Source organism: Canis aureus, chromosome 34, assembly GCF_053574225.1.
Source record: "Canis aureus isolate CA01 chromosome 34, VMU_Caureus_v.1.0, whole genome shotgun sequence".
NCBI lineage: Eukaryota > Metazoa > Chordata > Mammalia > Carnivora > Canidae > Canis > Canis aureus.
This window is the reverse complement of record NC_135644.1, coordinates 8448978-8464077: the sequence shown is the minus strand read 5'-3', so window position 1 is coordinate 8464077 and position 15100 is coordinate 8448978. Positions and strand designations below refer to the sequence as shown.

The following is a 15100-nucleotide window of genomic DNA, read 5'->3' as shown; positions in this document are numbered from 1 at the left end:
ATTAGCTTCTGGGGTTGCAATCTGCCAACGGGACAGGAAAAAAAATTCAAAACTGTACTAGAACAAAAGCCAAAGAATGTTTTACCGTTTCTCTTCGGTGGTCAATTTCTCAGTCACGGTTGTTTCCTTTTCAAATTCTTCTGATGCTAGAAGAACAAACAAGTTTCTCATCTAAGTCAGGCATTTAGTCCATTTTGTTAGTGACCTCTGCTTAGCACGATAGTTAAGTTGGCCCCCTAGTCTCCCCCCACTTCCCAAAGGCGCCACCGTTACAAGGTGTGCAGAAACCGTCCCGTGCAAGGAAGTGTCAGCTGAGAGCGATGGCACGTACGCGAGGGCAGTTGGGAGTGTGGCCACCAACCTTGCACAGCTAGATAGCAGGATGTGCTGACGGTCCCAGCCTCGTTCACAGCACTGCAGGTAAATCGTCCACTGTCTTCCGCGAAGGCTTCGCGAATCATAAGACGAGCAATTCCACTCTGGAAGGTTATCTGGAAATCAATGGAACTTTCTATTTGGTAGTCTTCTCTGTACCATGTCACTTTGGGGGATGGGTATCCAGAGATGTGGCACTCCAAGGTGACGGATTCACCTTCTATAACAGTCACATTTTTTAAGCCCTGAAGAGAGAAGAAAAAGGAAATACAGATAAAATGTGGATAGCCATTAATCATCTCTATGGGTTTTGAGAAGCAGAGGGGTTTGAATTTGCACATTCTTATGGCCATGAAATATCCTTTTAAAGGTCAAAACTCTAGAAATATTAGTAAAGGGACTCCTTGGAAATTGAATATTCCTAAGTCGAAATAAATGTCAAAGGCTTCCAAGTTCCTAAGGCAGAACCGTATTAACACCATATGATGGGGCAACTTTGTACCTATTGTCACATAGTTAAACCCTAACAGAACTTGAAGGCTCAGAAGCAAATGTTGCCACTTCAACAAAGCTTTCCCTTGGGGCAGCCCGGGTGGCTCAGTGATTTAGCGCCGCCTTCAGCCCAGGGCGTGATCCTGGAGACCTGGGACAGAGCCCCACGTCGGGCTCCCTGCATGGAGCCTGCCTCTCCCTCTGCCTGTATGTGTGTGTGTCTCTCATGAATGAATAAATGAATGAATAAATGAATAAATGAATAAAATACAAAAGCTTTCCCTGTTATTCCCAAGTAGAAGTGCTCTCTCCTTCCCCTGCTGAGGTCCTTATCACCTTCCATATGCTTATCGCCTTCTGTCTGAATGCTTTTCTCTGAAGCTAAGGCAAAGCTATCAAAGAGGGTTAGATTGGTCGTTAGAGCTCCATCACTCTCCCAATAAGGCCTTAAACCTCATCGAAACTCCTTAAGTCCACTGACGGTCGCCACACACAGTTCCCCTTTTCCTCGCCAGTTAGTGTATTGTCCTACAACCAGCATTTGTGAACCCACTGAGGCCATTCGAGACACTGATCCTTGCGTACATTAAAGCTACGTGACCAGACAGGCGGCAACTTCGTTACTCACCGAGACCAAGGTTGGTGGAGTAACCGGGATTTCAACGGGCGCAGGTACTCTCGCCGTTTCTGTTACCTGCAGGGTTTACAGAGGACGTTACGAAATGCCCGTGGAGTGAGGGGCAATCTCATCAACTCGTGGCACATGCAACATTACAAAAATAACTCGAGGAAAAAGAGCTCTGATCCCCGCCAGACTCAAAAGAATGAAGTCTGAACGTGGTAAAGGAGAGGCAGGAGGCCCGGCCGAGCACGTCTGTGGCAGAAAGCGGCCGTGGGCCGGGCCCGCTCGACAGCAATGCATCAAGGAACAACGAGCCATGCGGTGACTGACCTTGGCTTCGTGCTCGCGGCGTACTGTGAAGCGCTCTTCATGGACGGTGGCACCGGTGATGCTCACCCCCACCTCCTTTTTCACTTCAATGCCAGCTTGGCTCTTGTAAGTGTCCGGCGTGTCGGCGAAGGGGAACTGCGGGGAAGGGGTGGCTTCTGCTCTCACTCGAGCCTCAGCAGGCTTCACCGTAGGTGCCTTCACCGACTTGGTGATCTTCTGAGCAGAAGATGCTGCTGACAACTCTTTCTGTAACGTGGCGATAGCACTACCGGCTATCGATGCCTGAATGCAAACGAGGCAGTCTGGGTCAGGCTTCAGAAGCGCCCCCACCATCATTCGCTCCGTGGTGGGTCTGAGTCTGTTTCTAGATGGTCTGTCCTCCTAGGCCCTCACTACCACTCTCAGGATTAGGGAAGAGTCCGTTAGAGACAAACCACTCACAAAGTTCACGGTCATTCCCACCAGTTTGTAAAAGACTTTTTTTTTTCTTTTTTTTTGCAAAATGCATTTGAAAATGCCTGTCTTCAAGAGTTGTAGTTAGAGCTCCTTATTTTATGCCCTTATCAGAAAGGGATGCAGGGTCTTCTAAAGCTCAGTCATGACTTTTCACTTAACCATCCGAAAAATAACTACTGTGGGAATTTCAAAATCAAGAAATTATGAAAACATTTGGGAAATTTCTAAGAACTATTTAAAAATAGCGTGGTAAAGTTTCAGCCTCAAATCTGTGCGGAAGGTAAAAATGGAGACATTCAGAAAAATATTTTGAAGACTTTCCCACTCTTTTTATTCTGCCATTGTCTATGGTTATTTATTTATTTATTTTTTGTCTATGGTTATTCGATTTCAATCGTAATTTGGGACTATTCCAAATATAGGTATTAAATGTACTTTTCACTTCTTTGAAGGCACACAGGATTTGCACTCTTTGTCTTAGATGTGTATAAGAAGGACAGCGTCCAATCTGAAGGGTTATTATGTGCTGTCAACTTGCTAATGTTTAATGTATTAACTTGCCCCTGACCACATAGCTAATAAGAGGCAGAGCTAGGACACTCACCCAGCCTGTGTGACTCCACCATCCAACCCAACTACCACATGTACTATCTCTCCACCTTGTTGTACTGAGTATATCGTTATATGATTTTTCCATGTCTGACTTATCATTGATACATAGTCACAGCCTGAAAAGTCTCACAGCAGAAGGAAAACTAAACCGTGCAATACACCATCTTTTTACAAAATGTGAAACAGAGAGAAAGCTGTATGGAGCTGTGTCTTCTCAGAGGTGTACGACAACCACTAGCCTGCTGGGCAAATTTCAGAAGCCAGACTCCTGGGGCTTCAGAGTCCACCCTGAATGCGAACAGACATCACCAGAGAGAGGCCCACACTGGCCTACACCGAAGACACTGTGTACACCACACATTAGGTACTTATTTTCTTCGAGCCAGATGTCTCTTTGTCAGGCTCTTTAACTGCTTACCTCATATCCATGTTCTGTCTTAGGGACGGAAATTTTTGAAACAGTAAAGTGAGGGCTTGCTGTGCGGGGGCGTTTATCCACATGGACTAATCTTTCAGTTGTTATATCTGTAGTTTTCTTGATCTGCAATGAAAAGAGACTCAGTGATGCCACTGTTCACTGGATGACCGCCAACAGCTAAGCTTGTTTGCCCCATGGATAGGGTGAAATCCAGCGGGTAGAGACCCACCTGTGATGAAATGTGCATTCCCATTTGATCAGTAGTTATGATATGAGTCTCAGAAGGAGCCTGGATCACTCTAGGCTTGACTGCTTTAGGGACAACGTGGGGTTCTGAGGCTGGACGCTGGGGATGCTCAGCTACCTTTGTGGCAGAAATGTGCTCCTTGTAGCCATACTCCAAAGTGGTCTGCTGAGCGTATGATTCTCTAGGAGGCCCGGGCTCCCTGGGCTCTCTGACACGGGCCTGGTCTACTGCAGCGACAACTGTTGCTACAGCTTCTGCCTTTTTCCCAACGTCCACCTGGAGATAAGGTTTCCAGAATTAACACACAGCAATGTCAAAGTCAAGCTGAGACATCTCCTCCGCGGATAGTCACCAAGAACAGACAAATGCCTAAAGGTGTCGTAGGCAGATGGCACCCGTGTTATATGGCTCTGTTAATGTCTCCAGAAATGTGGCTCACAAGACGCATTTAGGAACTCAATATTTCATTGATGATTATAATGTAATGGACAGCTAGTTAGATACACTCTCTATATACCTGCTTAATTAGACTAGACATTAAATCACACACACACACACCACATGGGACAACACAGTACATACATAAAATAGGAAGGAGATTTTGAGTTTTTCTAGGATTTTGTCGAGGCAGTTAATTAGCACTCGGGAAATCAGAACCCTGGGGCTGGTTATCTTCATTGATTATTTTTATTATCCTGTCAATCACTTAGTCTAGTGTTGCTGCAATGACAGCAATGATAAAAAATATACTCAAAACCATCCTAGACCTATCCAGAAAAATCAGCTGCTACAGAGTTGTACAGTTACATGCAAATCTGAGATAATGTGGAAGCTCATGAAATCATAGTGAGCATATTAATTTTATGATTATCTAGGGATAAGAATTTTTAATCTATTAGAAAGTATCTTTCTTACAAAACCTGAATGAAGAGATTCTGATTAAAATGAAAGTGTTAATCATATTTGGAGTCAAGAGAACAACCTTCCACAGCGAAGTTCAATTTACTTTCGTTATTACTGGGAGGTAAAGCAAAGGAAAAAGCAGAAATGTTGTTTTCTCATTTCCATGAATCTGATTAACATAAATGAAAACACAGTCTGCAAAGGTGTTTCTCTTTTAAAGAAAGCAAACTAGCTGATGTGGCTTCCAAATTATGAGTCTATGCAAGACTTGGAAATAGCACATCCTAAAAAATCACATCACCATGTCCATCGGTGCTCTTTAAAAGTAATGCTGGAATATTTTATTAATGCCCAGTTTTCTCTTCTGCTGCTGTGAATGGAACCTAGATCATATCTGAAATGCCTTTCAAGGATGCTACCTATATATCTGTTAAAATTGTCCTCTGAATCATTTAAGATACGAATGAGGGTTTTTTCTGAGATGAAATTGGGCTTCAATTCAGTGCTTCCTTCCAGTAAGCCACAAACAATCTAATCTTCCTTGAGGGATTGCAAATGCCGATTTCACTTTACCATTCATCTTAGAAGAAACTGTAAAATATACATGAGGCTTAATTAAGTTTGTTCATCTGTTTTTCTTTTTTAAAAACATATAGGCTATTAGTTGATTTGAATTTTACAGATATTTTAAAATGTTACCCATCTTTACAGATAACACAAATATATATGTTTAATGCATACTATATGTATTTAATGTAGACCAAAGATTCAAATGAGATGTAATGTAAATGCAATCATTCAACAAGCCAAATAATATGAATTAAGTATACATAGACTTTTAATATATATGTAAAGGCTGATATACCATTCTCTCTCTTTCTATATATATACATATATGTGCATATGTATATTAATACATATTACTTTGCTTGTAGAATGATTGCATGACATTATATCTCATTTGAATCTTTCAACCAGCCTGTGAGTTAAGCAGGTTGAGCTTTAAGTTTTATTTACCTTAACAATGAGAAAACCTAGGCCCACAGAAATTAGTTGCCAACTAAAATGTACAAATATACAAATCTTGTTCTTAATTTAGAACTTATGTAAAAAAAAGTATTTTAATCATGGGTAGAATATTTCAAACTGAAGAAGCATCTATGTATTTTTTCCTGAGTTAATACATATCAAGTTCCTATCCATATGCCATTTGGTGGACAGCCACAGGTACGTCCTCTTGGCTGGCACCATTTTTTATTTTTTTATTTCTTAGTGGACTCACATCTCTCAGTTTTAGAACCTGGATCAGCAGGAAGAAGAGCTGGAGAAGGAGAACCCAATTCAGACCAGTTAAATGCTGAGAATTAATTTAGGAGATGCAAACGAGAGGGTTATTTAATCTGGCTTTTCATGACTAGAAACACTAACAGTTGCACTGGAGGAGTTGGATGGGGTCTCATCGCTAATGCTTGTTGTCTACTTCCACAATTACATGGAACTCTAGAGCACAATGACTCATGCTGGATAAAAAGTTATGGGTGCTGATGATGAAATGGGATGAAGCCATGCTTTTCACCTTCACGGCATCAGTTTTCATCTCCTCATGAGAAAGATGGATCTGTTCCTGCTTAATAGCAAGTTCTTCTCTAGTCCTTGGCAGTATGGCTAGGTCAGTAGATTTTGCGGTGGTAACTACTACTTTGGGTGCAGATATTTTCTCAGCTTCCATTCTTAGCTAATTTTTAACAACAAAAATAAGACAGTCAAACTGATGTGATTCAGAACACACAGCAACCATTTAAATATAATCACTGATGAAGTATGGTACATGTTGGAATTTCTGTCACCAAAGAGATTTCAGAAAGGCTGATGTGCCATTCAATATCAGACTTGCGTAAAGGCTTAGAAAGTTGATCTTAAATCCCGCCTTAGGAAAAAAACCCAAAGATGCAGAGATAGAAAACAACACTAAGAAAAATACAGACAGGACTCAGCCACGACGCTAAAGAAATTTAGTTGCTAATTTCCAAATACTCTATTGACAGTAAGGAATAAAATTAGGTTAATAGCTTATTTGGGGTAAATAACAGAGTCACAGTAAGTTGGTTAAACCATGGAGATTTCATAACTATAAGCAGATGCTACAAATAAACTTTTTCATGGCTTATGTATATCCTGGTTGGGTGGTTTCTTCTCTAGATTTTAATACTGCTCCTTGTGTAGCTGTAGCAGAAGTTATTATGGCGGGCACTGTAATTTTCTCATTTAGTTTTTATAGAATGAACAAAAGAAAGATAAACTTTCACTTGAAAAGAATTATGAGTAATTTCCTGAAATAAGTCCACACTTTGTGATGTAACATATTAAATTTATGACCCCTCAAAGCATACATCATTGTGACAGTAAGATTCATCATTTACTTTTACTTTTTTTCTTGAATCTTTATGGAATATCTTAAAATCAGCCTGCATGCAATTTCAATCATCAACTCCCAGAGAACTTCTAGATGTTAATAATTTTTTTTAAAAAGGAAAATAGTGAAGAAATCAGTGGGGAGAGGCACATGTAGTTATATTAACAATAATACTTGGTTTTTTAGTTTCTAATCATTTAATTATCTAAAAAAGAAATGAGGTTAATAGTGTCTCATACATAAGAAATTCTGAGATTGGGATTAATGTATTATACAAGAGGGGGACTGCACACTTGGAATAGCGAGCATCACCTTTCCATGAGTAACTTGAATTTGTTCTTGTCTAGTAGCCATTCCTTCTCTAGTTCTCAATATTGTTTCTTGTTCTTGGGCTTTAGCAGTAGCAACTGCTATTGTAGACAAGGCAGTTTTCTCAGCTTCCTTTCTCATCTGATTATTACAGTAAAATCAAAGTTGAAGTTGCACAGGGCTTTACACACATGGCATAACCCCTCCCACCCTCCTAGTATGGATGCAGGATGAAGTTATTCCGGGTTAACTATACAAAAGAAGTTACTTGGCACTGTCGGCATATACTGAGTGGGAATTACAAAACTTAGAAAGGTTAACTTAAAAAAAGAAAGAAAGAAAAAAAAAAACTCCAGATGATTCCATGTATTACTTTTTAAAAATCAGGCTAACAATGCTCATCTTCATGCAAAGAATAATGGTGGGCTAAAATGAATCACAAACATTACAGATGGATGAAAATCAAATGTGGAGATAAAATTAATGGTAAGCAGTCACACATTCACCATTTTCGTTTTAGTCTGGGATTCAAAAAGGAAAATACAGACTAATAATTCATAGCACATCATAGTTAATGGTTTACTAGAAATTAGTTTAAAGATGAACTTTCGAAAAAAAAAAGATGAACTTTCACATCTCAAATATGTGTATTCACCTTTTCCTGAGTTATTTGAACTTGCTCTCTTTTGGTAGTGATGCCTTCTCTAGTTCTTGATACTAAATCTTGTTCTTTGACTTTGGGAGTGGCAACTATGACTTTAGGGACCACTGTTTTTCTAGTTTCTTTCATCATCTGGTCATATGATAAAAAGAAAGGTGAGAAAATGGTCATTAAATTTCATACAGCCTCCAATAAAAGAAACTTAAGTCAAAACTGAGAAAGGAAGCAAATTTCTTTCTGTTCATGGACACTTTAATCACACTTAAACATATCATATGAGTTGCTTTGATCGTCTGTACTGTTTCATTGTTAACAGTATCAGAATCAGTGCAATCTAAGAGAAAAATGTGGAATCAGCCACATAAGAATAAAGGATGCACTTCTCTTTCTCACATTATTATTATAATCCATGGGAAATTCCAGCACAGCCATAATCAACAAATACTTTTGCATTTTATCAATTGACTCGACAACTGGAGTCTACTGCAATAGGAAGATATTAAAGTGAAGTATGATACCACGTTAGTAACAATCCAAAGAAAGTTTGAAAGTTAGGAATGAAAAGTGGCAGTGAAAGCTGGAGAGGTGGCAAAGGGTTCGTGAGAGATTTTGAGGGAGTTTTCTATTTGAGTTATAAAAAGAAGAGGTGAAAAAGTGATGAGTGAGACCCATGATGAATGTGTAGGCAGCTTGCAAATGACACGATGAAGAGTGAATTGCACAGCAGCAGGAAATCATCACCTTTTCCTGAGTTACGTGCATTTGATCATGTGTGGCAATTTCTTCTTGAGCTCCCAGCATTGTTTCTAGTTTTGTGGGCTCTGCAGTGGCAGCTACCACCACGGACGCAGCAGCTATCACAGCTTTCTGTATTATCTGATTTTCAGAGTAAAATAAAGGTTTGAGATTCAAAAAGGCACAAAAGAAATGGCAAGATACCCTTGCAACATTCAGAAGAATGCAATGTTCAGTGGTCAGTGAGAAAGTAGCACGCTTCTATTTCATGGGCCAACGCTTTATGTTTAAAACATAGACTTGGGTTTTCCTGAGGAATAGGCTTCATTTCTGTCCACCTGCTCCTTAGTCAATTGTCCTAGAAACTGAAAAATCTCATCTTTGAGACACGTTGATATATGAGGACACCCGGGGAGTGGCCACTGGCTGGCAAATGGCTGGAAAACTCTAGTCGGGCTGAACTTGCCAGTAGCTGGCATTGCCATGGCCACAGGGTTTCTATGCCCTTATCAGGCCAAGTAGGGTACGCGGACATTCAAGGTCTCTCACTCACTCTGAGGAGAAGGGAATTCATTCACTAGCCCGTGGCCAGCCTTCACAGAGTGCATAGTGTTCTCAGCTAGACCTTTTAATAAAGTACCTCCAGGATCAGCAGAGAACAGGAGGTCAAGATAGGTAAGTGCAGGCACTCTCCCGAACAAGAAAAAGTTAGAAAATAGATGCCTCTCGCCTGACACTTCAAGACTGGGTGTCACACATGGAAGACAAGGGGATTTTGGTGACACCGAGATTGGTCGCATGTGGCTCTACAGCACAAAAGCAGCAAACACTTCTAGGTCACTGTTTGTCAATCAGGAATTAGGACATTTTCTTGAAGTACTGGTGTTTCCTATAATGTCCAGCATTTCCTCACTTTCCCATGATATCTACTTGGAGTGTTCACGGCTGGTGTGTGTGTGTGTGCATTTGTCTTACAACCTAAATGACTGAGGGCTCAGCCTATGCATTAAAAAACTGTACTGGAGGAAATATCTTATCTACCCAATTGAATGGGCTGATATCTATATTCCAATTAAATATGCTCTAGAAACATCATAGATGTGCCCCCAAAGCATTCCAATACACAATCTCCCCAAAACTGATCAACTGAGTGAAAAATTGTGCAATGAACACAGAATTTCCACCGTGAAAGAGTTTCAGAGGAACAACGAAACAGAAACAACAGATAGACACAAAAGTCTCCTGCACGTAAAGGTTCTGGTAACAGGGTACACACAGCTGGCTAGAGGGTGTTCTGTGTCAACGAACTACAGCATATTTACAAAATTGGACTTACTGTTTCTTGAGTTACTTGTTTTTGTTCTTGTTTTGTAGTAATTTGTCCAGAAACTCTAGTTTCTTGCTCTTTGGCTTTAGCTGCAGAAATTATTACTTTTGGTACAAATGCTTTTTCAGTTTCTTTTCTTATCTGAAATCAATGATAAGAACAAACTCTTATTGTCTCCTGATCTCTAGTGGAAGTGACATAATGTTTATTAAATATAACCAAGTCAGAATTTGAAGAAAGAAGTAAAATCTTTTTTTTTTTTTCTGGCAATATCACTAAATAAATCATCTCATTTTCCTTAATAGAACCATGCTCTTTCTCTGTCTAAACCATAATTCATGCAGCTCAGGGAAAAAGAAAAGTTGGGTTCAACACTATTTAATTGAACTGGAGTATTGCCATCTTCTTTGGAAAGACTTCCAATTTTCATAAATGGATAGATGGGCAACACTATTCTACGCCACTCCTGTCATCTAAAGGTGATCTTAGAGAATAGGATATTAGAATGGAAGACCTTAGAAGTAATTTGTCTGACCCTTTACTTTTATGTAAGAGAAATCAAGTATGGCCAATTTACAATCTGCATTTATATGATATTTTTGCTTCGGAAATTTTCCTAATGATGATGGCTTGGAATATCAAGACTTACTTTACTAAAATTGAGACATTATGAGGAGGAAAGTTTTGTGCCCATCCCAGGCAAAATGTTTCCCAAATCCTTAACTCTCTGAAGGAGGCTGTTTGGATCTGGATGCCTAAGGTGTATGTGTGTGTGTGTCGGGGGGAATGGAGCGGGGAGCAGTTTTCCCCCATTTGCCTCTTTCCCGTTCTCAGACGTCATCTCTGACATTAAGGATCTTGAGTTTTAAAAAAGACTTGAAAGTTCATCTTCTCAAACCACCCAGCTGATTGGCTCCACTGGCCAAAAGCCTTACCAACTGGCCTTATCTAATTTGTCCCTGAATGCCTCCAATCATGATTGTCCTCTTGACTTTTTGGGGGGTCATATGGCCTACAAAACCCACTGCTGTCCGTTCCACTTCTATATTCAGAGGTTCTCCAAAGGGCTCAGGGAGCTGTTGTCACGTAATCTTCAAAGCTGTGTGTGCCCACTGTCCTCCTCTGTTCCTCCTCTACAGCTACTTTTCCTGGTTTTACCTCACTTGGGGTCACATATTTAGTTAGCGCACCTTCACAGCAACAGAGATGAAACCCGCTGTTTGTGTTCAGAGAGGTCCCCCTTTGTCTACACAAGCAAAGCACTCGGGGACTCTAAGGGACCTTGGAATCTGGTACCCAAGAATGAACACACAGATCCAAGGGGATTTTAATAGTGTGATAATAGTGTGATTTTGCCCCAGAAACAAAACCCTTCATGGTAAACACGGATTACATGTGCTCACACCGGGAAACAACAGAAGTAATTTCACGTCAAAACCCATTTTCACCTGTTCATGAGTTACGTGCACCTGCTCTTGTTTTGTTGTAATTACTTCTCTGGTTCTGGATTTTAATTCTTGTTCCTTGGTTTTGTCGGCGGCCACTACTACTTTAGTTACAGCCGTCTTCTTCTCTGCCTCTTTTTTAATCTAAAATTTCAGAGGGGAAAGGAAGGAAATCGTTTCATGCACCTTATATAAAAGTTCCAATAATAAATCAGGATGAAGACATAAATGTCACACGAGAGAGGATCAGGAGGAAAGCCGGAGTGATTCTAAACTATATAAAAAAAAAATCTTTTCAAAAATGAGGTGGGAAATTATCTTGGATTTATAACACTCCTCAGCCATGAATCAAGTGTCACATTTGTTTTGAGGAAAGTAAAAGCAAAGGTCTTTGGGGGAAGCTTGGAGAAAGGTAATGTCTGCCCTGCAATCACGGGCCCCCACCGACACCCCCGGCTCTCGGAGCAGCTGAGCTCTGGACTGAGCTGGAACCGCGAGGAATGCACGTGCAACCTCTTGCACAGCCGACTCTCCTGGCCGCCCTTTGCACACACACCCCGCCCCGACCCAGGACCGCTGTGACACACACACCCACACCCGCCCCAGGACCACGGTGGTACTTGAACTCCTCTGACCTCCTGTGTCTACTTTCTCAAGCTTAACTCTTGCCTGTCGACCTGTCTGACCCAGACGGGACCCTCGGGTCCTCCGGATCTCCCACCGCCTTGGGACCTCGGGACACTTAGGCTCGGAAGGCCTCAGAAGCCTGGGCCCTGTGGCGCGCACCTGTTCCTGAGCAGGTTGGACGTGCACAGCAGTCGTGGTTGTCCTCTGGGCAGCCTGCTCTACAGCGCTGGTGACCGGTTCTCGCACTCTGGCCATGTCCACAGCAGCAACGACGGTCGCGACAGCTGCGCTTTTGTCAGTTTCTTGTCTCACCTGGATTGGAGAGGCCGAGTCCTCACAGCCGCCCGGCAGCCTGGGGACAGCGCGCGGCCTCGGGCACCGCCAAAGCCTTCCTCCCCGGGCAGGAGGGTCTCGCGGGGCGGGACCAAGATCTGACCCCCGGTTCGTGCAGCACCCACCCCACGGCACCCACTGCGCTGCACAGATGCCGCGGCACCCACCTCGCAGCACCCAGGACCCCGCAGCACCCACCCCATGGCACCCACCCCGCGGCCCCGACTCCGCAGCACTGAGGACCCCGCAGCATCCACCTCGCTGCACAGACGCCGCAGCACCCACCTTGCAGCACCCAGGACCCTGCAGCACCCACCCCACTGCACAGACTCCGCAGCACCCATCCCGTAGCCCCCACCCACAGCACCCAGGACCCCACAGCCCCCACCCCGCAGCCCCCGGGACCCCGCAGCCTCTGGAACCCCACAGCACCCAGGACCCCGCAGCCCCGACCCCGCAGCACCCACCTTGCTGCACAGACACTGCAGCACCCACGTCTCAGCACCCAGGACCCCACAGCACCCGCCCTGCGGCACCAACCCCGCAGCACCCAGGACCCCGCAGTCCCCACCTCACAGCACCCAGAACCCCACAGCACCCACCCTGCGGCACCAACCCCGCAGCACCCAGGACCCCGCAGCACCCACCTTGCTGCACAGACGCTGAAGCACCCATGTCTCAGCACCCAGGACCCCACAGTCCCCACCTCACAGCACCCAGGACCCCACAGCACCCACCCTGCGGCGCCGACCCCGTAGCGCCCAGGACCCCGCAGCCCCCACCCCGCGGCACCCGGGACCCCGCGGCACCCACCCCCTAGCACCGAGGACCCTGCAGCCCCGACCCCGGCACCGACCCCGCAGCCCCGACCCCGCAGCCCCCGTACCTCCACGGCCCCTGCGGCCCCCGCGGCGCGGCTCACGGTCACTTGCTCCTGCACCCCGAACCTCCCTTCCCATCTCTCCTCCGTCCGGATCTGGGTGGCGCTCGTCACCGTGGTCTCTCTCATCTCGGCCTCCGACGAGGCCACAAAGCCCTCCTGCTTCCAAGGCGGAGGCACCTCGGGCCCCGGGGTCACGCCGGGCGCCTGGGTCTTGCGGACCAGCAGCGGGGACTTGACGGACCTGATGGGGGACGTGGAGATCCTCCCCGCCGGGGACACGGATCTGAAAACCAGACGGCAGAGGTCACGGGGGAGAAGCACCTGGGACTCCTGTGCAGGGGGTCGGCGGCTGAAGGCCGCAGGGGGCATCTGGAGGCCCCGGAGGCAGAGCTTCCAACCCTGTGCCCCGGATCGTGGAAAGGAACTTGCTGTAAATCTTTTTTTTTTTTTTTTTTTAATTTATTCATGAGACACAGAGAGAGAGAGAGAGAGGCAGAGACCCAGGGAGAGGGAGAAGCAGGCTCCATGCAGGGAGCCCAACATGGGCCTCGATCCCGGGACCCCAGGACCAGGCCCTGGGCTGAAGGCAGGTGCTAACCCCCCCGGGCGGCCCTCTAAATCTTGGTCTAACCTGCTGTCACTGCAGGAGACTCGGCCTGAATCCTAAGCTGAATTTTGTGCCCTGCCCCACCTTCCACCAATTAAAAAAGTCAAGACAGTAAGAAGGTCTTAAAAGACAGCAACAGAGCCCAATGGCCAGCGCCTAGTCAGAGCTGGAGACGTCTGGCAGGGAGGGCGCGAGACCTTCCTTGGAATCCAAGGGCCTGTGCAACTCCGGGCTAAGGAAGGGACACGATTCTCCTTTTCCTGGAGGCCCTCACAGCTTTCCCCAGGCCCCCAGGCCCTGGGAACCCCCGGCCGCAGGAAGCTTTCCTGGGCCTCTCGCAGAGCTTGTTTGGGGGTGTGGGCTGTGCCCTGGTCATCATGTTGGGAACTGCTCTTTTTAATTTCCTCTGTGATTACCCTCACCCTCATTATGTTGTACTCTGGACTTCTTTTAATAGCCATACAGTTACTATGGCAACTGGCTATTTTGAAATCCAAGCATTCCACAGTTTTCCTATTAAATTGATAAAGCGCTTCATCTAAAATAGTTTTCATTGCTTTTCGTGTGTATCCCAAGCGCCACAGCATCATCTGAAGACTCTGGGTGCTAAATCCTAACATTTATGGCAAAAAAAAAAAAAAGAAAAAAGACAGTCCCTGATCTACACCAATAATTCTAGGAGTTGGCCGATTATTTTAAGTGAACAATTTCCCTGATTTCATTCTTGATCAGTTCGTAATCAATTTTCCCCTCTAGATGGCAGTATTGCCTCATCCCTGAGTGAAACTGCTGCCTATGGGAAAACCGTGATAAATGTAGTAGCGTTAACTTAGGCTGATCATAAATGAAAGGACTCTTCTAATTAAGGTTCAAGGTACCACTGGTATCTGCTCTAAACGACAGAGTAACTTAATAATACGCTCCACCGTAGCCAGCTTCATGAAGAAACGTTTGTGTTCTTGAAGAAGGGGTTTTGGGTGAAAAAAAAAAAATCAATTTACATTTTATAAATGGAGTCGTAATCAAGTGAAGGGAAATCTAGGGGAACATGCCTCTATTTTAAAAAGGGGCTGCCTTAGAAATATAACAAAGAAATAGAACATTATTCTAAATCTAGGTAGGGTCTACACCAACTGAGGAAAAGCAGGGTGACGTGTACTTCCAAGTTGCAACCTGTGCCTTACTACTCTTGCTGTTCATCATAAAGTGGGTTTATCTCAAAAAGAGTTAAAGACATGATTAGCATGACATGAGTGATTAGCAGCAGGCTGCAGGTAAGCCCATAACTGTGAAAAATCAATGTAA

At 44.3% G+C, this 15100-nt stretch overlaps 1 protein-coding gene across 2 annotated transcripts in view; it reads right to left on the bottom strand.

The window, feature by feature from the left end:
* TTN (titin) overlaps window positions 1-15100 on the bottom strand; it is a 274020-nt gene that overhangs the window by 247913 nt on the left and 11007 nt on the right. For both annotated transcript variants that reach the window (XM_077883161.1, XM_077883160.1), the window contains exons 7-19: window positions 13192-13471; window positions 12132-12284; window positions 11349-11489; window positions 9910-10041; window positions 8580-8714; window positions 7833-7970; window positions 7181-7318; window positions 3535-3828; window positions 3306-3428; window positions 1820-2101; window positions 1496-1561; window positions 362-620; window positions 86-146 (exon numbers count right to left, since the gene is read on the bottom strand). In XM_077883161.1, coding sequence (XP_077739287.1) covers window positions 86-146; window positions 362-620; window positions 1496-1561; window positions 1820-2101; window positions 3306-3428; window positions 3535-3828; window positions 7181-7318; window positions 7833-7970; window positions 8580-8714; window positions 9910-10041; window positions 11349-11489; window positions 12132-12284; window positions 13192-13471 — 2202 coding nt within the window. The remainder of the gene's footprint in view (window positions 1-85; window positions 147-361; window positions 621-1495; window positions 1562-1819; window positions 2102-3305; window positions 3429-3534; window positions 3829-7180; window positions 7319-7832; window positions 7971-8579; window positions 8715-9909; window positions 10042-11348; window positions 11490-12131; window positions 12285-13191; window positions 13472-15100) is intronic.